At 39.1% G+C, this 23,264-nt stretch overlaps 1 protein-coding gene across 4 annotated transcripts in view; it reads left to right on the top strand.

Moving 5' to 3' along the window:
* The window catches only part of setd5 (SET domain containing 5), a 58,443-nt gene extending 42,355 nt beyond the window's left edge, over positions 1-16,088 (top strand). For 2 of the 4 annotated variants that reach the window (XM_039655630.2, XM_039655627.2), the window contains exons 9-25: positions 404-552; positions 733-850; positions 1,001-1,110; positions 1,213-1,459; positions 1,548-1,625; positions 2,436-2,651; positions 2,737-3,078; positions 4,752-4,997; positions 5,191-5,314; positions 5,422-5,684; positions 5,776-5,832; positions 7,644-8,126; positions 11,510-11,602; positions 12,228-12,487; positions 13,473-13,618; positions 13,702-13,784; positions 13,901-16,088. In XM_039655630.2, coding sequence (XP_039511564.2) covers positions 404-552; positions 733-850; positions 1,001-1,110; positions 1,213-1,459; positions 1,548-1,625; positions 2,436-2,651; positions 2,737-3,078; positions 4,752-4,997; positions 5,191-5,314; positions 5,422-5,684; positions 5,776-5,832; positions 7,644-8,126; positions 11,510-11,602; positions 12,228-12,487; positions 13,473-13,618; positions 13,702-13,784; positions 13,901-14,446 — 3,561 coding nt within the window. In that variant the 3' untranslated portion in view covers positions 14,447-16,088. The remainder of the gene's footprint in view (positions 1-403; positions 553-732; positions 851-1,000; positions 1,111-1,212; positions 1,460-1,547; positions 1,626-2,435; positions 2,652-2,736; positions 3,079-4,751; positions 4,998-5,190; positions 5,315-5,421; positions 5,685-5,775; positions 5,833-7,643; positions 8,127-11,509; positions 11,603-12,227; positions 12,488-13,472; positions 13,619-13,701; positions 13,785-13,900) is intronic. The other 2 variants (XM_039655628.2, XM_039655631.2) reach the window with 2 other exon arrangements.
* Positions 16,089-23,264: the final 7,176 nt, after the last annotated feature.

Raw genomic sequence — 23,264 nt, 5'->3', positions numbered from 1 at the left:
GTAGGATAGAGAGGCTCGGGAGCGCGCATGCACGTCACATCTGATGGATTTCGCAGGAAATCCGACCCGGAGACCTCACTTATAAATATGAATATTGGCCTTCAGAGGTAATGGGAAAAACCCGAAAAGTGGATCATTGCAATGTGTGATTACAACCCCTTCAAACACAGGCAATAAAAAAAGGATTCATTTTATAAAAAATAGTTGCATATAGAACCTTTAAGGCCACAAATGTGTACCAGTCTGTTAATCTGGGATAGTCTGGCACATATAATGTTGCTCAATTTTTATTTATTTTAACTGTGCATCCCTGTATAGTGACTTCTACTGATTTAAAAACTTGTTTCCAAATGTTGTGTTCTTTTTCATTTAATAATTATTTTTATATATAATTCTTTTGTAGTTACAGCTGGGGCGTGTAACACGTGTGCAGAAACATAGGAAGATTCTCAGAGCTGCACGGAATTTAGACCCAGAAACACTCATCATTGAATATAGAGGCAAAGTCATGCTCAGACAGCAGTTTGAAGTCAATGGACATTTTTTCAAAAAGTAAGTGTTTCTGTGTGATTTGTATCTATGTATATTATCAACATCATCTTGATCTCATTTTAATAATTCAACATTATAAATGATATTAAAAAAATGTCATCTGATTTTAACCGTGCATTTGTAAAATGTTTATTGCAAATTGACTGTCCTTCCTATGTCCTTCTATTAACTCCACTTCAGGCCATATCCATTTGTCCTGTTCTACTCCAAGTTCAATGAAGTGGAGATGTGTGTGGATGCCCGGACATTTGGCAATGATGCACGGTTTATCAGAAGATCATGCACACCCAACGCTGAGGTGAGATGACTCCGGTGTTATCTGATGACTGCTGATGTCGTAGAGTTGCATCACCTACACGTATTAGTGCATATTCTGTTCACAGTTTCTTTTCTGTGTGACAGCCTGATTATATTTGTTTCTTTTTGTCCTGTATACGCTTAAACACAGGTGCGGCACATGATTGCAGAGGGGATGATTCACCTGTGTATCTATGCTGTTGCTCACATCTCAAAAGATTCTGAAGTCACTATCGGGTTTGACTACGAGTTTAGCTGCTGGTTAGTCACTCTAATACGTTTCTTAAGATCTAGTATGAGTCTTAGATAAACTGCGATTTGGTGCTGTTTGTATTGACTCTTTTCCTTCGATTCTTCCCACAGTAATTATAAAGTAGATTGTGCATGTCATAAGGGCAATCAGGATTGTCCTGTGCAGAGACACAATCTCTGCCCCATCCAACTACCATCTCCTCAGTCTTCACAATTTGCCCTGCCTGGAATAGAAACACGGAAAAGACGAGCCCGACGCAGAGAGCTGGAAGGGGACAGGCTCGTAACCGGCGTGTCCGACGAGAGCAACCACCAGCTGGAAGATGCAAACGAGACACAGGGAGTTAGCGATACAGAGGTGCATGTTTGTGCAATAACAGTTCTCAATGTCTACTACGATGATTATCGCACATGATGATGAAGCTTTGCTTGTTTTTGTGCTACAGGATGCTCTTATTGACAGAGTGAAGTTGGAGAATGGAGAGGAGTTAGATGAGAATGGAGTGCCAATACCAAACAGACGTGTAAGCTTTATTCATATGAGAACGGTTATGAATCAATACATACTGGCTAATTCTAACACAGATCCTGTTGTCTCAACTTGGGCCCTATGATTTCCAAAATGTGGAAAACACGTATGAAATTGCAAAATACAGTAATAAATTTTTTTTGAAGGATATATCAAAATTAGGACAGTACACTTAATCAAAATGCTGTAGTGGACCAGTGTCTGTGAATATTAAAGGTAAAAAAGATGTGGCACAGTTTCATCTACTACACATTCTCAAACATGAGTGATGCTTGAAGAGTTTGTTCCAAAAATAAAAGGAATTGTTAAAGTTTCATTTGCTAACTTTTTTTAAGATTAATTAGATTGTTTATGTTTTATGGCTTCATTGGTTTTACCACCAATTTTCATAATACATTAGTTTGTTTTTTTCTGAATTGATTTACATGAAAACCTTTTCAAAAAGCCTTATTATTTTGATGAATATTGGTAATACCAATTTTAACCAATTTAATAAATGATTATATTATTACACATTTTATGAAATCCATAGATTTGACATGCTTTTTGATTATTATAAATTAAACCATTAAAACACAATCCAGAAAAATAAAAGAATGGAAAACATTGAAAGAAGAAAATGGAATTTTCTTCTTTCAATGTTCAAGATGTTAATAAATTGTAAGTTTCATTTCGACTTTACTGTCAGAACTATTAAAATGGAATTTAAATGGTAAACAGGTTTTAAGGAATATGGGTAGAGATGAAATACATTTCATAGGGCCCTACTCACCAAATCAACCACTCATTCTTTTTCCCCACTCAGTCTCGTGACGAACGCAAGGCAGAGGCCATAATGCACATGTTCGAGAACCTTGAGAGGAGAAAAAAACGTGGTCAGGGTTCAGCGCAGGGTACAGCTGAAGAAAACAAACTGGAAGCGGGGGAGGCAGACGTGCCCTCACTTACAGCAGGAAACTGTGTACCAAATACAGGAGCAGTTGGAGGAGTCAGCACACGGCGCACCTCTTTTGCCACCGTGGTAGTTACTTTTTACTTTTTTTTTACTTTCAATTTTTGCTCATAATAGCTGTGTTCATACACACTTTTACTTGTCTCTTCATTAGGACACAACAGACATTGACCCGGAGAAGCCCCCTGCTACACCCAGTCCTGCCCCTAAACCACAACCTGCCCGTAGTTCCAAACCACGTCCTAAGAGCCGTATCTCCAGGTACCGCTCCAGTTCAGCTCAGCGTGCTCGTAGACAGCGACAGGCTCTTTCCCAGCAAGCAGCGGAGGGAGTTCTGGTGGGGGGTGAAGAGGGCAGTGCCGGGGCAGCCCTCAGGGAGCAGGGCCAGGGAGAGGGAGCTCCAAACTATGGCCCTCTTCAAGATGGAGAGCTGTATGGAGCTGCCTCTGCAGGGATGGGTAATAAGACACATGTCAGATACCCAAAAACCAAAAAGGTGAGATCATTTCACACACTAAATCCTACACAGGTTCATGGTCATGTTTTTCTGAGCCACTCTAGTGTGGGTTTCATAAATCTTGTTCAGAACTGCAGTGTTGTGGCTTTAGAGGCATCCAAAATGAAAATTCAGTCATTCACTCACTGTCATGTTGTTACTACCCATAAAACTTTGGTTAATCTTTGAAATACAAGTTAAAAAAATGTAATGAAACCCGAGAGGTTTTTGTCCCTCCATTGAAAGTCCAAGTAACCAAAATTAAACTTGTGCATCACACAATCATGTTTGAGCTTCCATGTTTACCATATGTGACATGCTCTATACGCGTGTCGATCATGCTTTATATGAAAATAAAAGCCTAAAATAAATCCATTCACCATATAAAGCGATTATATCATGGATTTAACCGCTTGATTCATATGGATTAATTTTATGCTTTGACCTTTTTGGATCTTCTAACTTTTGGTTAACTGCACCTGACGGTTTCCTTAAATGGAGATGGTTCTTACTGCGGAACATGAAATCAACGGGGAGTCGTCGGATCCAGATCCAACTCCTCCCACCTTACATACACTTAAACCTACTGATCCTGATCCCTAAACCCAACCCTAATCCTACCCATCTCCACCCCTTTTATCTTGATCCGACTCCTCCCCGTGGATCTCATGTACTGCGTTGAGGTGCTACTGTAAAAATGTATTAATTTGTATTTTAAAGATTAACCATAGTCTTTTGGAACAACATGAGGGTGAGTTAATGATGACACAATTTCGCCTCTTGTCGGCCAGTGCAGGTGTACAAACCGGAAACAAAGAGCGCTTGCTTACTATTTTGAATATCAATTATTCTTATCACTTTGAACATATATTTGTGCATTCAAATGCTCTGGAAAGATGATCTAAAATTATAATTTAAATTCTATAAAATCATATTCTATCTGTAACTTATTTGCCTGCTTTCATCCCTTTTGCTGTTATTCTCGTGCACTGACTCTCTCTCACCAACGGCCCGAAACCGATACAACATGCTGAATCGGCCCAAAAAAACTCACTGTGTCCGGCTACAGCCAATGGTGTGGAACACACCGAAATAACTAAGCCGACCGACGCTCAAATGACCTGATATTGCCCGCCGGCCGACCGTCGGCTTGGTGTGTCCAGGCCTTAACACTATTTATTCATTCCATCCCCTCTACAAACTTCTTGTCTTATCAATGGGGAAATCCCAAGCATCTTTTTCAATACTTCTAGTTTGCAATGTAGCACTGGACTTGATTTATAGCAGCAAATGTAGCACTGGACTTGATTTTGTCCATCAGGAATAGATTGGATCATTGGATTGCTGTCATTTGCTCACTGCTGCGATCTCATGTGAGTGACAGGTTGCTTTGTGAAGGAGGGATTATTGCCTGGTATTGAGCAAAGTTTACATTTCATCAGGGATATCAATGTATTTGATAAAATATTATTAGGGCACATGAATGTTTAAAAAAAATGAGATGAATGGATAAATCATTTATAATAAATGCTCAAATATTACATAAAAAAATATGGCAATTTTGATTTCATGGTGTCTTTTTAAAAAATTGTTATATTCATACTGTGGTCAGGCTAAGTTTCAGAGCTGTAAATGTAGTCATTTAACATTTGATTATCTCTCTCTTTTATAAGTACCTGGTGACCGAGTGGTTAAATGACAAGGTTCCAGAGCGGGTGGAGGAGTCTGTGGAACGCCCTTTACGCATCACCACTGACCCCACAGTTCTGGCCACAACCCTCAACATGCTGCCAGGACTATCTCATTCACCTCTCATCTGTACCACCCCCAAACACTATGTTCGTTTTGGTTCCCCCTTTAACCCTGAAAGACGCCGGCGACCCTTTATGATTGACCCAGCATATGGTTCTTGCAAGAAGGTAAATTGTAATCAAGTAAATTGCTTTGTCATTCAAGTTTCCCCTGAAAATGAATTTGTTGAGTTCTCCAGCTCATATCTGTTTTTTTTTTAGACATAGCTTGAATTAGACGTAGCTGAATTGACCAAAGACTTACTGGACTCAACGTTATTGTTGCTACATTGCATACCTTTGTGTCTGTCTGTCTGAGCAGAGGTGGATGAAACAAGCGCTGGATGAGAGCATGTTATCTGGCCTGTTGGAGGATGGAACGGAGTCCAATTCTTCCCACAAAAGTAACAGCAGCAGCACCAGCAGCTCTCTCCAGCTTAAACCTGGTAATGGCTCTCACTCCACTGTTGAGAAAGCGGAATGTGAATTATATTCTGGGTTCTAATTCATGTTTTTTTTTTTCTTTCTGTTTTTGATATTGCCTCGCGTTCAGAGCTGACAGGACCCATTAAGAAGAGGAAATTTAAGTGTCCATCAGAAATTGCAGCTCCACCCTCTGAACTCTTGTTACGACCATTGTCCCCCATCACCCCACCTCTGCCCTCTGAACTTCCCATGACGCCTCTTCATTCACTCATAAATCCTTGCTCGCTTTATTTAGGAGGGGAAGTGGAGAAGCTAAATGCTACCATGCTTCCGTTCTCTCCACTCACATCCCGGCCCACCAGCCGCTGCAATACACCTCTACAGTTTGAGGTGAACACACATGAAATGTACTTCTCTCTTGTTTTGATTTGCTGTAGGTATATATATATATATATATAAATCACTTGGTTCTTTTTTACAGAACATCTCTTCTCCTGAGGCTTCTCCTGTGCACAGATCAGAATCTCTAACTCCAGAAGTAAGTTACATGCACATGGAAGGGCTAATGCTTACTTGTAATGTAGCATGTTCAAATTTGGAAGTCTGGCTTTGCCATTTCTGAGAGTAGGGATGCACTTAAATGAAAATTCGAGTTGTACAAAGTTTAAATGAACTTTTTAATAACTTAATTGTTATCTACTCCAGTTGTTTGGTGTAATATTAACATTTAAAAAACAAGAAAAAGGAATAATTGTTTTCATGACAGATTTATCCAAACATACATTTAACAATGAAGACATCACCCACAAGTTATAAAAATATAATGAATATGTAATAGTAGTGCTGTAGCGGCGCGTCAATGATTCAACGTCAAAATTGCTTCTTTATTTTTTGCATGTTCCCGGCGGTACAGCTTGCCACACTCACGTGGGAGACCGAAACATTGCAGAATAGAGGACGAAGACAACTAGAAGTGAATGTGCTATCCATTAAATGAATCACACACAGTAAACAAACCCTTAAGAAAAAAAATTGCAATTTAGATGCGCAAACTGGGTGCCCGTGTGGTGAGACGTACAAGCTCGGGCAGATTCGGCTTGAAGTCGTTCCCGGACGCGGCGCCGCACGCGCTGTTACAAAAAAAAGGCGTACACACAGCCAGCCACAGTCTTCCTGGTCTTGCGCACCCAATGCGTCATTTTTGCCGTGCGCACGTTCGCGCTCGTGCGGACGTGTCGAGTATAAACAAGGCTTTAATCCGTGTCAGCACGCGCTCTGATCAGTAGGTGCAGAAACCTCTCCCGATTCATCTCCATCAGTAGCAGCCTCCGATCGCACCACTAACTCCGCCTCCGTTTCCCTCCTCAGCTGATATTAATATTTAAACATTCTCTATGATAAAAAATGTTTGTAAAAAATATTTTAATAACACGGTTTTGGCGGTTGTAGAGTTATAATGATGGTGTTCAAATACATAACATTAGACTAACGTTAGCCAGCTTATAGTATCTTGATTCAGTATGCTAGTATTTATTTGAGATATTGTTTTGTTTTTTATTAATTGAGCAGCAGAAAAAACATTCTTTGTATTAGTCATCCAATTAGTCATTAGAATAATCGCCTAACTTATCGTTTAGTTAATAATCGTTTACCTCAGCCCTATGTAATAGTGTATATATTTGGCAAAGGGAGTTATTTTTCTAGCTAACCAATAGGTTTATGGACATTGTATAGCCTACAAGCTGTTTTATTGACCATTTCCCTAGTTGAAACACTTATTTGCGATTATTGGATAGATGGTGCGCTGCAAATGTTTAGTGAAGTTTTGTTCACACATCAAATGAGTCAGTATGCTAAGATTCTAATGAAATTGTGCAGAAAGTGTAGTTTGACTAAAATTGAGAAAACTGCGTAGATTGTTAATTTTTTTCTCCAAAAAGCATAGTATCTAACATTTTATTTTCTGAAAAAAACACACCAGGTCAAAATTGCATTGTTTAAGAGGGGAAAAAAAAGTTGTATTGGTGAATAACTGTGTATCATATGTGTATTACCTTTTATTGTTTCATTCAGAAGTAATGTAAAATACTGGTAGTTGAAAACATTATAAACACAATAAGAGAATTTAAAGCGAAAACGACAACAGGCATGTGGGAAATGCGCTATACAAGTAAACCTGGGCTCATGTACCTCCCTTATTCGTCAGGAATCCAATTGTGGGCGCTTTTGCGCATAATTCGCGTTCTTGGTATATTTCGTGGACTGAAATTCCAGTTAAATATTTCATTAGAATACTTGAAACAGAATGAAATATTTTCCTAATTTTTTTATTCATTTTATTTTTTTCAGCCCTGTTTGCGACCAGACTTCACTTCCCGAGTCACTGCCTTCCCTGACTTTTCCACAAGCCGAGGAAGCCCGGCTCCTGTGTCAGAAGACTTCTCAGTTGCTGCTCAAGACTCACTCAATGGATCTGGTGGTGGGACTCCCCGCAGCTCAGCTGTTGTGTCCTCTCTATGTGACTCTTCCTTGGTTTCGCATGCCAGTGAGGCACAGGCCCGAGAACAGGCTTTTAGGACCGAGTTTAACCTCATTTACACCTGCTCTCCCCTCAATGCCAGTCTACCCACTGGTCCCGTAAGTGACAGACACTTCCCACAATCAGAGGGCTTTTCCACAGCTGACTCTGACTTTAGCACAATGAGCAGCCAGGGGCCGCTGATGGAGGCGGGTTCGGGTTCTCTCTCGCTGTATCTGGACACACAGTTTGGAGGCGGATATTCAGAGAGCAGCACATCCCCTCACCCTAGCAATCCACCACAGAAGAAGAAGGCAAGTACTACGCCCACATTAGTTTGTCATTTTACAAGTCATATGTTTTTAATTTAGCATATTATGGAAATAAATGGATTTTTTAAATTAAGTTCTTCTTTTAAATTTTTTTGACCTACCACTGGGGTAATATGACCCCAAGGGTTAGTTTAAGACCCTGATATACTCGCAGCGAAGTTCTTTTTCGCTCTTTGCTTAGGGGTAAAAAAAAGGAATACTGTTAGCAGCGGCCTTTAGATGAATATGTAAATATGTGCTGTGCACTTTCCTTTCAGCAACAAAATAAGCTCAATAAAAGACAGTGGTGAGAGAACAGCCGTTAAAGGGGAAATGAAACAGTCAATCAAGTTTACATGATTTACAAGATGGATTTCCACTATAATCAACAATTATATAAGAATCATGACAAATGTAAACATATAAAAGAAAAAAAGAAAAATCTTTCGCCACCATTGTGCAGTATTCTAACATGTGACGTCACGGGTTTGGTTGGCTTCAGTTTAACAGGCTCTGAGCAGTGAATATCGTGACATCAAACTGTGTTTACACCAGTGTTTTGACCGTGAATGACTAATGTTAGGTACAGTCATTAGACAAAGACGACGTCTAATGTTTACAATCTCTGCACATTGAAACATTGTTCTCAATGTCTGCCGTCATATTCCCGTCTTGTCAACTCCATGTACGATAAGTTATGTTGCTGTGTAGAACAGCCGGTGGTGGTTTGGGGCGAAGAGCGAGTTAATGCTACCAGGTGTCAGTGTGGCTGTTGTAAACCAGGTGTTGGCTCACCCTGTCAGAGTCGATCTCCTGTCAAGAGGTTGATCTTGACCATGTATTGCGTGGTCAATTCTGCATCACCGGCGCGCACATTTACCATGCTGTGCCGGGAGGTAACTTAGACGTGTTGGAAACGGCAATGCTGTCCCTGAAGGATGTCAGAGCGGAGACACTTTTTTGTCCCCAAAAACAGGGACTTTCATTTCCCCTTTAACAAATACATGCTAACTTACATGGTGTTGACGAGACGGGAATATGATGGCAGACATTAGACATCGTCTTTTTGTCTAATGACTTTACCTAACATTAGTTGTTCGTGGGCAAAACACTGGTGTAAACAGTTTGATGTCGGGATATTCACTGCCCAGAGCCTGTTAACTGAAGCCAACCAACCCTGTGATGTCACATGTTAGAATACTGCACAATGGCAGCGCCCTGGCGGCGAAAGATATAGCGTTGTTTCTTTTTTTCTTTTATATGTTTACATTTGTCATGATTCTTATATAATTGTTGATTATAGTGGAAATCCATCTTGTAAATCATGTAAACTTAATTGACTGTTTCATTTCCCCTTTAAAGAGTAACTAAACCCTAAACCAACTTTTTTTAGTTAGTGATCTGTAAGAATGGATCTTTATTAATACCAGTCATTGATTCGAGTAACTTTTTTGACATTTGTGTATAATTTTCCTATTGGATGTTAGCGGTTCTTCGTGACGTGTACACGTTTCTGCTCACCACGCTCTTGGTACGAGCTACGGCCTTGGCAGTATAAAAAAAACAGCTTGTTTCATCAAAACCACTGTAGCGAGTCAGGAATTGTTGAGTTGGAATTGCGAGTATTGAAAATGATCAGGATAGAGTGTTTTAGCATCTATTTCGTCCCCTCTATCTCTGCTGGGGTCTGCCCACTATTTCAGCATTTTTCAAATATTGCCAGTGGGTGGAGTCAGGCTCTGACCAGGGGGCGATATTTTTTTTCCCCAGGATGGTCGGGGAAGGTCCCGCCTTTTTCACCTCTGATTAGCTAGAAGGGCTCTCCTCCGATTGGTTATTTGATTTGGCCGTGAAACGTCATCTCACGTTCATGGCAGGCTGTCTGCTAGCAAAGCCCGTCTAGTCTGTTTTGACCCTACTCCTAAACCTACCCAACACACAAACACACATCTAAACCTACCCAACACACACACATTACTCCTAAACCTACCCAACACACAAACACACATCTAAACCTACCCAACACACAAACACACATCTAAACCTACCCAACACACACACACTACTCCTAAACCTACCCAACAGACACACACACACCTAAACCTACCCAACACACACACTACTCCTCCTAAACCAACCCAAAAGACACACACACACACTAACCCTACTCCTAAACTTACCCAAGCCAACACACACACAAATCAATTAACCAATCGGAGGAGACCCCTTCTAGCCAATCAGAGGCGAAAAAGGCGCAACCTTCCCCTACCATCCTGGGGAAAAAAATATCGCGACCAGTTAGTTACCCTACCCTTTGAGGAAGCATTTGATCCATAGTGATGTGCATGTTTGCACAAGCTCTGCCATTCAGCTCTCCTGTAAAGTCACATCACATTTATTAAATAGCTGTTTATACAATAGATTGCTTTAACGCAAGCAGCTTTATAGTATTCTTCAGTGTGTTCATGTTTTTACTCATGTGTGACCTTGACAAACTGAACAGAGTAAATTAACCATAGGAGATTTCCATGTCAAAAAGCAGGTGGAGCCTCAAAGCACAGCTACCTATTACATAATCACCAAGGACCGATGATGGTTCAAAGTTTTTGCCATAAATTTCACTTTGGCAAGCTGTTTTAAACTTCATTTTGGTGTGATTTTGTTCAAAAATGACATCATATCAGTTCATTCTGTGATTTTGATTGCTTTGTATCGATGTCTTTATCCCAACTGTCATCTGATTGTAATTGGATGGGGGTGAGGTTGGGGGGGTTTTACTCCAAGTGTCTACTATTTACTTTTCCCTTCAAAATAAAAAACTTTTTTTTTCTTTTTTTTTTTGTCATACTATACAGATCTAAATTACATTTTCTGTTCAGAAATCACCCTCTAACAAACAGACATAATTTAATTTCCAACATAAAATAAATTCTCACATCACTATTACCCAATGACAATAAATTAGGCTGTTTTACCTCAAAACTATGGAAGCTTTTTTATCTGAAAAAAATGTTCTTGAAATTGCGAGTTATAAAGACAGAATTGTGAGATACAAGCTAGCAAATGCAGGAAAACAAGTCTGAATTGCGAGTTTATATCTCAAAATCCTGACTTTATTTCTCGTAATTTGGAGTTATCATCTCATATATAGATGTATGTATAGATGACAAATGTAATTATGCCAAGTCAAGAAATATCCTTTCTGTTAGTTTAAAATAAGAACTGGTCTAAAATCTTGGGGAAAAACACATACATTTAAATCATGAACGGTGGTCCTCTATCTGGCATGAATCTCTTGCTCTGTCTTTGATTTGCTCCCTGTTTCTCTCTTTTCTTCACTCTTAAAATTCTTGCAAAATCTTTCTTTTACCCTTTTCTCAAGGCAGAGGGTCATGGTGAGTGCTGGTAGTCAGCTGGCTGGCTTGTCTGGGTACCAGGCATTAGCTGTAAGGGGCCAGTTCAAGCCAGGGCAAAACATGGTGAATATGAAATAAGTGGCCTCCATCTAGAAGTGTGCATGTCCATAACATTTGCATCTCCAGATGATGTACTCCTTCATCTGTATTGAGCAAATTTTCTTAACAAAAAAAAAAAAAAGTTAGCAGCTGCAGAGCCAATTGTATTCATTCAAAGACACAGATGCTTTCATTTTGTAATCTACAAACATTTCTCATGGTGAATCTGTCTGTATTTGTATGTGGGTTTTTCTTTGCTTTTGTTCTAGAGTCTAGAATCCTAGTTTAAAACTTTTATCATGGTATGTTTTATTTGCAAGGGTTCTTGCAATGAAATAAAAAATGCACATGTATTTTATTATACAACATTTGAGTGTGTTAATATGAGCATTTAATGTGGTGGTATTTAGTGTGGCGCTTTTCTAAATGGCAGCATTGGGTACTGCATGCTGTATCTTTCTCATACTCATTGAAATTCTAGATGATACCATTGTACATCAATTGATCATGCATGTGTTGCTTTCTGTGAACATGTGAATGTTACGATGCATGTGTATACGAAGAAATTCTACTGAAGGACACAACTGCATGCCAGTTCATCATCCATGTGAAACTTTTAGTCACTCTTACACACCTTCTTTCCATCTAGGTTTCTCTGCTAGAGTACAGGGAAAGAAAGAAAGGGCCACGGGACCCAGCGCCCCTCGTCACAAACATCAGCTCCATTTGCCCTCGCACAGAGTCTCCAGGACAGCCGCTCATGCATTTTCAACCTTCAGTCTCTCCGCACAATTCGTTCTCTCCAGAAAGGCAAACTTTCCCACAGATAGAGGAGGTCAGTCCTCCTGGCATCCGGTCTGGAAACCACACACAGACCACAGTACTGGGTGGACCAGAGTCCAACCACTGGTGAGAAAATTACAGATTCATACACATTAGCCATGTCAATCTGATTTGGGTATAATTTATTTTTAATTTTAGTGTTAGTTTCTATATCTAGTTATCAATGTTAGGGCTTTAAAGTACCCGTGAACCGGAAGTTGCAATCGACTTTTCTCCAGTGCTGTGACGTATTTCCAAGTGAAAATACAGAGGGCAGTGTTTTACTCTAGCGCTCCTCCTCTCCATCTCTCGCTCATAGCAAACTAACGGTTTGAGGGGAGTGGTTAAAGAGTAACTAAATACTTAACCAACTTTTTTTAGTTAATGATCTGTAAGAATGGATCTTTATTAATACCAGTCATTGATTCGAGTAACTTTTATGGCATTTGTTTATAAAGTGTTCTATTTCTACAATATATGGTGTAAAAACGTCTTAGTGCTGCCCTCTTCAGGTTGAACGGTGGCTACTGCAGTTGAATTTTCCTATTGGATGTTTGCGGTGGTACGTGACACAGCGGTTGTTGGTGACGTAGGCAAGTTCCATACAAAGAGATGCGTCTCAGGTGCACGCCCCCCTCCCCTGGGCTCTGCCCACTTTTCCAGCATTTTTCAAATATTGCCAGTGGGTGGAGTCAGGCTCTGACCAGGGGTTTAGTTACCCTTTAAGCGTTTCCAGCGTTTCCATTCCAGACCGGAAGTAACTTTTTAGATTTTGATGAAAGATTACCATGGTAAAAAAAAAAATGATTTTAATATATAGTTACTTGCACGGATTAATTGTTCACCACAAGACTAGTAAAATTCGCTAACAAAGTAAATTGGGTCCATTTCGATTTCACGGGGACTTTAACCTAAGCTTATTTCAGTTAGTTGCAAAGGCAACAATTCTAATTTTCAAAGTTTTTCCTGAAATATATTTTTAATTTCAATTAATGTTTTTTAAATAGTTCAATGGAACAATGAAACCCCTGGTCCTGCTAATGAACGGTTGTTGTGAATGTGTGTTTATCAGGATGGTCCCTACATCAGTTGAGCGGTTGAGGGAGGGACAGGGTGCTCTGGAACGTGTCCTGAGGGGCAATCTAAACATAGAGCGTGCCCTTAAAAGAGCAGATGCCGGAATGAATGACCAAATCAGCAGCCGTGATAAGAGCACTGGTATGAATCGGACTGCATGTTTTCAGTAACTAAACTGAGAATGCTGTGACCTGCAGAGTTTGAGTACTTCTGTGTTTTGATAGATGCTGTTGAGGTGGACAGGTATGATCTTCAGGGCTCATCTCTGGCCTCTCCCATAAAGAGTCCTTCTATACACCCACATCAGGTAGGATATTCACAATGCACAAGTGAGAAACCGATATTTCAGATAATGCCATGGAACCCATACACTACAAGGGTTTGGTCGGAAGTTTATTAAATCTGTCTTTAATGATCGTCCAGCAGATGCTGCCTCTCCAGCCAGAATCCCACCAGCGCTCGGAAAGCCCCGTCTTCGACCAGCAGAGCTCCTCTCCTCCATTCTGTCCCCCTGTAAGCCCCTCTCCTCCCCGCTGCAGCTCTGGGAGGCCCAGTTACTATCCTTCAAAGCTGCCCACACACAGCCCACTCGCCCAAGAAAGCCCGCCCACTTCTACAGTATCCATCTCCTCAGTGGACTCAACAATGTGTGCGCCACAGCCTCACGGCAGCAGTGGAGGTGGGATGGACACCTCAAGCCTTAAAGCTAAACTTTTGGACAGCACCCTGTCAGCTGCTCTTTCTCTACCCACCAGAGGTCTAGGCCACCTTAAAATGGACAGCACTGCAGTACCACACACACAAGGTGCTCGTGACTCCAAACTGGCCCAGTCGTCCAGAGTGCACAGCCAGAGAACAGACAGACCCAGTCAGGCTAACTCGAGACATCTCACGGCTTCTGGAGCACAGCACTATCCACAGCGAAATTTACAGGGTCCAGGGGTATGGACACAGTCGGGGACCTTTTAGGACCCACAGTGTGTGTGTGTGTGTGTGTCAGAAAGACAAGTGTGTGATATCCTCCTCACTTTTACCTGTGGAGAAGCTCTGCGTTGTTAGCAGAAATTTGATGTATTGAGTTCTATATGGATGGTCTACTTTTTTCTTTTTCTTTACCTTTCCCAGTTCCTTTGATATTTTTCCAAAAACTGAATTTCTGCGGTTACATGTAACTTAGTGTGGACTTCATAACAATCAAATCAACGGAACATTAAAGTAACTAGTTTGGACTATATAACCAGATTTAAATGTATTTTGAAAATTCACCCAAATGCTACAATGATGTGTTCATGCTGATTTTTTAAGAGGAAAGTTACGCATCAGTGGTGAAATGCAACTTTCTCTTAAAGTAGGGTTCTCATGTTTAAGACTTATCAAAGAGTAAAAGTGATCATGCTGATCTTCATGTCTAATGTATTATGGTATTATGACCATATGAAATGGCACTCTTACTTTAAGATGCTTCACAAGCTTGATTTTTCAGTTTCATCAGTAGTCGTCATCAGAACAGTTTTGTAGCGTGCTCATAGATGGCACACTTGACTCGGAGAAATGTGTTTTTGAATGCACGTGAAAGCAATTCTTAGTGAACGGTGAGTTAGTTCCTCACTCTGAATCATTCCAGTGTCTAGCTATCGTTGGGGTCCGACGGGCCTCTGGCCTGTTGAATTCTCGTTAGTGTCATAAAATCACTACTCACTTGATATATAATACTTGACAAGCAGAACTTATGGTGCTTCAGCTGGTCCATTTGAATTGTTTATTTTGTTTCCCAATGTAATCATGATTGCCTCTAGGTAAAAACTTGCAATTGTCAGTTCAAACTTTGTTTTTTTTAACTTGTTTCCAATGATTGTTAAAACGCCCCTCTTTGTGACTAGCAAAGCACACAACTTTGCAGAAAAAAAAATTGCAGAAATGTTTTTGTTTATACTCCGTTAAAAAAGTATGTGTACCCTCCCAAGCCCTTTAAATCCTGTAAAGTGTATACTTCATTTCTCTCACGTCATATTTAATTTACTCTCCTTTTTGACCAGACATTGCATTCCAACCACCATTTTGGAAAGGAAGAGAGGAAAAATGGTTTGATCAGTAAAAAAGACAAAGCAAGTGTGCCGCTCCTGTGGTCTCTCAAATTTAAGTGTTTTAATAATTAAATATGGCTGCTCACAGGACAGCCTTTTTATCAAAATACTGTACCTTCCTTGGATGGGACCTTTTAGAAATGGTAAGGTCACCAATTCATGTGCCAATGAAGACCACAGTAGTGGGATATTGACCCCATATCAAACAAAACCAATGCCCCTGTTGCATCTAGAGAACTATGGTTGTCTGCTTGGTGGATTTATACAATACAACTATATAAAAAAAGAGATTATGTCTGTTTTTGTTTTAACCTAACGTGAAAAGACCTTGAAATGACGGGTTAATGTGTTCAGCCTTAGTTCACTGGTTTATATGAATGTCTTTTACATATAATGGAAAGAGTAAATCTTGAAAAAAGAAAAAAAGAAAAAATGAAATCTACCAGCACCTTAACTACATGATCATGTGTACCTGGGTGAAGTGTCATTCTGTTCTCAGAGAAATATAGTACACCAAATTTGCTGCATGATATTTCTTTTGTGTCATTGTAACAGTTAGGGTTGGGTTTATTTGGTATACGGTTTTGATTGACATTCTCCTCTTCCTAACACCACAAACATTTGGCACTTTTCTAGCATCCATAGGCATATTTTTGTTGTATTTGTTTTCTCAACCTAATTTGAACCCTTCCCCTTTTCATGACATAAAATGCATCACATTTTGCTTTTTAAATAAAATGTTTGTGAACATTTTTATAACTAGTTTAAGCATTTGCTTAACATTGCTGAATGGAAAGAGAGCTGAGAGTGTGATATTATAAAGGTTCGTTTGCATTAGATATTGACATTGAGAGATAATGTAACTGTAAAAAAACACACCCTGTTACAAAATAAGTCAATTAAAAAATTGCCCACATGTTACTGATATTAAGTGTGTTGGACAATCCAGTCACAACTGGACAATATTAAATACAGGTGTTAAATGGCGTCCAAAACCATCACTACTTTCTACCAGATTCTGTGGTGGTAGAAAATGCATGTGAGCACATAGCATTTACAGTATAAATACTCGTGCAGTCAAATTAGTTGCTAAAAACAAAGGCTTAAACTTTACTGGTTACTTTTAGCTTTACCGGTTGGATTGAAATAAGTGGAGTAGTGCATGACCTACATATAGCCTACATGCAGACCACTTCACAGAACTTCTTCAGTGTCTCTGATATAACAAAGCATTGACAATTTATGTGAAGCATATTTTAAATTTTCTTGAGAAAAATTGAGATGCATGGTGTTGATGTCTGTGATCAACAAAACCTAAATTAATAGATGGTTAAAAGAATTTATTGAAGAGCTATGAATTTGAGACCCATTATTGAACTCCAATATATAATCTTTGTTACCCTAAAAAGCAGAGGTGTAAGGTTCAGGTTCAGAAACTAAAAGTCGTCAGTATTTTGTTCCAATCACATGGGTTGGTAATTAGCACTGCTTATCAGCCAGGAGAACTAATTAGTGAAATCAGCTGGCTGAGGTCATGGGTGGAAGGCAGGAGTTTTACTTTCTGATCCCTGGGGCCCGTTTCAATAAGGAGGTTCAACCAACTCTGAGTTAAAGTTTGAACTCTGAGTTGACTTACCCTGAGATGGGAAACTCTTGAGTTTTTGGTTACAGAACAGCTGAAATGAGTTGGTTCAATCAACTCTGAGTTGACTGACTCTTGAGTTAAAGGATTAGTTCACTTTTGAAAAACTTTTGCTGGTAATTTACTCACCCCCATGTCATCCAAGATGTCCATGTCTTTCTTTCCTCAGTCGAAAAGAAATTTAGGTTTTTGATGAAAACATTCCAGGATTTTTCTCCATATAATGGACTTCAATGGGAACCGGACGGTCCGAGGTCCAAACGACAGTTAATAACAGTTTCAGATGCAGCTTCAAATGTCTTTAAACGACACCAGACGATGAATAAGGGTCTTGTCATGCGAAACGATCGGTTATTTCAAAACCTATTCCAAAAATGTAACTTTTCTAAGGACAAATGCTAGCCTTGCTCTATTCTGTGAGGCGCGTTTGTAACGTCACGTAATACGTAATTACGTTCAAAAGGTCACGGGCAACGTAGCCGGAAGTACAGAATCAAAATCGTCCGACATCGTTGTTTTACCTTTTAATTCCTTTTTTTGTAAACGGCGTTTGAGTTAGTTTGCACGTTCAACCTATGCATTCAACTTGTAAACACTCTGACTCTGTACTTCTGGCTACGTCGCCCGTGACCTTTTGAACGTAATTACGTATTATGTGACGTTACAAACGCGCCTCACAGAATGGAGCAATGCTAGCATTTGTCCTTAGAAAAGTTAGATTTTTGGAATAAGTTTTGAAATAACTGATCGTTTTTCATGATAAGACCCTTATTCATCGTCTGGTGTCGTTTAAAGACATTTGAAGCTGCATCTGAAACTGTTATTAACTGTCGTTTGGACCTCCGACCAACTGGTTCCCATGTAAGTCCATTATATGGAGAAAAATCCTGGAATGTTTTCATCAAAAAACTTAATTTCTTTTCGACTGAGGAAAGAAAGACATGGACATCTTGGATGACATGGGGGTGAGTAAATTATCAGCAAACGTTTTTTTCAAAAGTGAACTAATCCTTTAAGCGCGTGCACCACAACTATAAAAAGCCATTATGGAGCGCAGATATTATGAGTCACTATGGCAACAGCGCCAGACAAAAAGAGATGTTGGGTGTAATTAATTACCAAGTAATCTAAATATTGTAATTTAATTAAAGGGATTACTCTTAATTCTTCTGTAATTTAAAATAAAATATGATGCAATTACATTAAATAGGCTACTGCATAAACTATAGACCAATTCAGTATAAAACAATAGTGGATTTAACATACATTTTTAAAAGGTATATTTTTTATGTAACCTTCTCCCTCTACACACTTTGATCAATTCAAGAATAATTCATGCAATTGTATTGTTAATTTGAAACCATTAAAAGTGCAGTTTCTTGTCTGTCCTCCTGGTATTAATCAAGTGGTTGAGGTTGATATAGGATTTAGTAATATGTAGACCAATACTTTCTAGAGATAGTAATTATTACATTAATCTAACTACACCATTGAAGATGTCATTTGTTGTTAATAATTCATAACTATTTTAGAGTAACTTAATATCAGAGGTAAAACTGGAAGAATGTTATTCAACCTAAAATAGGCTACTACTTTGATAAATTTTTACTGAAGTAAAAGTAAAATAACAGTCTAAAAATCTACCCAAGTAAAAAGTAGTTAATTAACTAATAAGTTGAGTAACTTGTTTAACAGCAGGGGTGGGGTGGGGGACTCCCCCATGTGGGGAAAGTTTCACAGTATGAGAAGCGTCTCAGAAAATATCACGGTTAATGGTATTTAACAATTATTAAAGATATAAACTGCATTATTAAATTACGGTTATTATTATCATCTCTTAAAATGACAGTTAAATAAATTAAACATGTGTTCAATAAAACATATGTAATCAACTAACTTCAATAATTGATTATTAATAAGATTAACGTCTTATTTTTATCATTAATAACATTAAAATTATGTTTAAAAAATAATTGAGTTCTATTAAATGTTTTTTATTCCAATTTTTTAATTATTTAATACAAATATATTATCAAAAACGGTGGTAATCAAATAAAAGTTTAGCAAATGTTTTAATCCTTTTATTAGGGCCCTACTAATATCATTAGTAACATTAAATATTACACAATAAACCATCAGTAGGAGTTTCCCTTAGAAGTGATTCCAGAACATTTTCAGTGAACTCTGAGCAAGGAATGGATGAAAAATCCTATCTTAGTGAGGAGGTGTGGTTGACCCCGTTGCTAGGTATGAGTCATCATTTCAAAAGCCGTGATTGGTTGATCCTACAAGTTTGATGAAAATGAACTTTTGGTGATAATGAGCAAAGGATGTACCCTCAAATCAATAAACATAATTATACACTCTAATAATCTTATGCAGACTGTAATTGTAAATAATATTTCACATTCAAGAAAATATCTGGAAAATGAATAGTAAGCTGTAGGGGTTATTAGAATCTAAAATTTGTGAAAACTTAAGCTCATTACACCCTGTTTAAATAATGATTCGTGTCTTATTTGCTCATTTTAATATCCTAGCTGACATATTTTGTACTTTCACTTCCATATGGACCCCATTGAAAACAAGATGGCCTATCTCAAGGGAATGTCCTTAATGAAGTAGAAATTGCAACGTTACAACTCAGTGTTGTCTTAACGAGGGTAACACGGCTCAGCTTTTATCAATGTCTGTGATTGCTGGCTGGTCTATTTATGAAGGCTTGTTAACAAATATCCTACAAACAGAAAATAGAGGAAAAAAAGGAAAAAAAGAAATTTTGTGCAGCTGCTTAGGGGAACTCCTAAGCCACTAAAAGTCCTCTTCCCTGCTCTTAGCAGATCTCGCCTAGGAGCCCTTTCAAGAGCTAGGTATCTTGAGGAATAGCTTTTATATTAACTGGGATTTTTGTGTTAGAAAACCGACTGCACTCTTAAAAATAAAGGTTCTTCAAAGGTGCTTTGTTGGGGTATATGGTTCCATGAAGAACCTTTAACATCCAAGGAACCTTTCTATTGCACAAAAGGTTCTTTGTAGCACCAAGAGGTACTTCTTGCCTAAGTAAGAACAACAAGCACACTCAGGCCCCGTCCACACTACTGCGTTTTCGTTTAAAAACGGAGAATTAAAACGAATATGATCTCCGTCCACACCAGCGTTTTATCTGCGTATTAGAAACAATCTCCGTCCACATTAAAACGACTGAAAACGCGGATCACGTGACCATTCACCAACACTGGGCATGCGCGTGCCGGTGTAAACAGTGAATGACGAATCAGGGAAGGATACGTCATGACTGATAACACCCAATCATAGAGCCAAGCGTCAGCCTCTGCGTCAGCGTTTCTGAAGTTCTCCGTTTTGTCTCGTCCACACTAAAACGCCCTCCGGATATTCAAAACGCAAAACGCAGCTGCAGCGTTTCTAAACTTCTCCGTTTTAGGTCTTCGTTTTTCCCGTTTTAGTGTGGACGGGAGGTGCAAACGTAGCAAAAGGTCTCTGTTTTTAAACGAAAACGCAGTACTGTGGACGGGGCCTTAGGCCCTTAAGAGAGCAGCCAGAAAAATGGAGCGTAGCTCAAAAAAGACTAAACTAGGTATTTCGGATTTCATGGAAGGAGAGCTTGATTGCATACAGAGAGGCCTTAAAAACAGCTAGATCTGCTTATTTTTCAACCCTATTAGAAGAAAGTAAACATAATCCTAGGTATCTATTTGAAACAGTGGCTAAACTAATGAAAAAGAAAGCCTCAAGCCCAGAAGTATCCAAGCAACACATGAGTAATGACTTTATGAATTTCTTTACTTAGAAGATTGATAAAATCAGTGACAAAATTATAATTATGCAACCGTCTACTACAGTATCGCATCAGGGAGTGCATTGTAGTCTCCCAGAGGAAAAATTTGGTTCATTTGCTGCTATAAGAGAGGAAGAATTTTGCAAACTTATTAATTCATCTAAATCAACAACTTGTATGTTAGACCCTATTCCGACTAACCTACTGAAAGAGATGCTTCCAGATGTCATAGATCCTCTTCTTAATATCATTAATTCGTCTTTGTCTCTAGAATACATACCAAAAAACTTTAAGGTGTTGAATCTGCCTTTTCTGTCAAAGATACTGTAAAAAGTAGTATCCTCACAACTGTGTTCCTTTCTTGAAAGAAATGATATCTGCGAGGATTTTCAGTCTGGATTTAGACCATACCAGTACCGAGACTGGTCTCATCAGAGTCACAAATTATTTGCTCTGATTGTGGTTGTATCTCTCTATTAGTGTTACACGATCTTAGTGCTGCATTTGACACAATTGAACACAACATTCTTTTAAATAGACTAGAAAACTATGTTGGCATTTGTGGAACCGCATTAGCATGGTTTAAATCAGACTTATCTGATCGTTATCAGTTTGTAGCAGTAAATGAAGAGATGTCTTATCACAAGTTCAGTATAGAGTACCACAAGGCTCAGTCCTAGGACTGCTGCTGTTCACTCTGTATGCTACCATTAGGAGATACCATTAGGAAACATGGAATTAGCTTTCACTGTTATGCCGATGATACTCGGCTGTATACATCTTCAAATGAACTGAAACTTTCCAGTTCACAAAATGAATGGAATGCATAGATGATATAAAATTTCCTACTACTAAATTCTGAAAAAAAAACAAAAACAGAGATTCTAATTATTGGACAAAAAAACTTCCACACATAATAACCTAGAATACTGTCTAACACTAAATGGCTACTCTGTTAAGTCTTCATTGTCAGTTAGGACCCTGGGTGTGCTCTTTGATATTAATCATTAATTTGAAAATCACGTGTCTAGTATCTGTAAAACCACATTTTTCCATCTTAAAAGTATAGCTAAATTACACCATATGCTCTCATTGACTAATGCAGAACAATTAGTTCATGCATTCATTACATCAAGACTAGATTATTGTAATGCTCTACTGGATGGTTGCACTGCACGCTTAATAAACAAACTACAGCTAGTTCAAAATACAGCAGCTCGAGTTCTTACCAGAACCAGGAAATATAACCATATTACCGGTTCTGTCAACACTGCATTGGCTGCCTATTAAACATCGTATAATGTTTTTAAATATTGCTGATTACTTACAAAGCACTAAATGGTTTAGCTCCCCAGTAGGCGAGCTCTTAACACATAGTCCTTCATGCCTATTGGATTCTCGAAATTCTGGCCAGTTGATAATACCCAGAATATCAAAATTGACTGCAGGCGGTAGATCCTTTTCCTATTTAGCACCAAAACTCTGGAACAATCTTCCTAACATTGTCCGGGAAGCAGACACACTCTGTCAGTTCAAATCTAGACTAAAAACACATCTCTTTGGCCTAGCATGCACATAACTCAGTACAGAATTCCTTAATTCAAAATTAGGCTGCATAATTTGGATCAGCCGGAACCGGGAACATGGCCCGTAAATCCTGATCTAGAAAAGGGACCTTCTATGGTCGACCTGTGCCTGGACCCATTCCAACTCATCCTTAAGTGCCATCCTCATCAGCCCTGTGAAGACCTCATCGACACGACAGCCATCAGCACTGATCCTCAACAACTTGTGTCCATGCTGGCGTGGAAATGGAAATGGATAAATTCTCAAAATGTTCTGATCCAATCTGACTTGTAATACTGCCCGAATCATACACTGTTCCTTCATTGGCCAGAGGAGAACTGGCCCCCAACTGAGTTTGGTTTCTCCCAAGTTTTTTTTCTCCATTTTGTCACCTGATAGAATTTTGGTTCCTTGCCACTATTGCCTTGGCTTTTGGCTTGCTTAGTTGGGGATTTCCATTACACAAGAGTAGATGTTAAAACTTCACGCTGATTTGTACTCAGCTTTCATCAAGATAATCACAAGCTAAGACATAGCTTTACATTAACCTATGCTTCTCCATCCATTTACGCTTCTTTCCATATGGTCATGTGAATCTCCTTCTGTCCGGCGTTAATGGCAGCAGTGTACTTGGCGTATCAGCACACACAACGGCTGCAAACAGTGTGGTCTCCCCAGTGGACCAGCAAGATAACCGCC

This window comes from Pimephales promelas, chromosome 8, assembly GCF_988280905.1.
Source record: "Pimephales promelas chromosome 8, fPimPro1.hap1.1, whole genome shotgun sequence".
Lineage (NCBI taxonomy): Eukaryota > Metazoa > Chordata > Actinopteri > Cypriniformes > Leuciscidae > Pimephales > Pimephales promelas.
The sequence above is the reverse complement of the archived record's forward strand: the minus strand, read 5'-3'. Positions and strand labels throughout refer to the sequence as shown.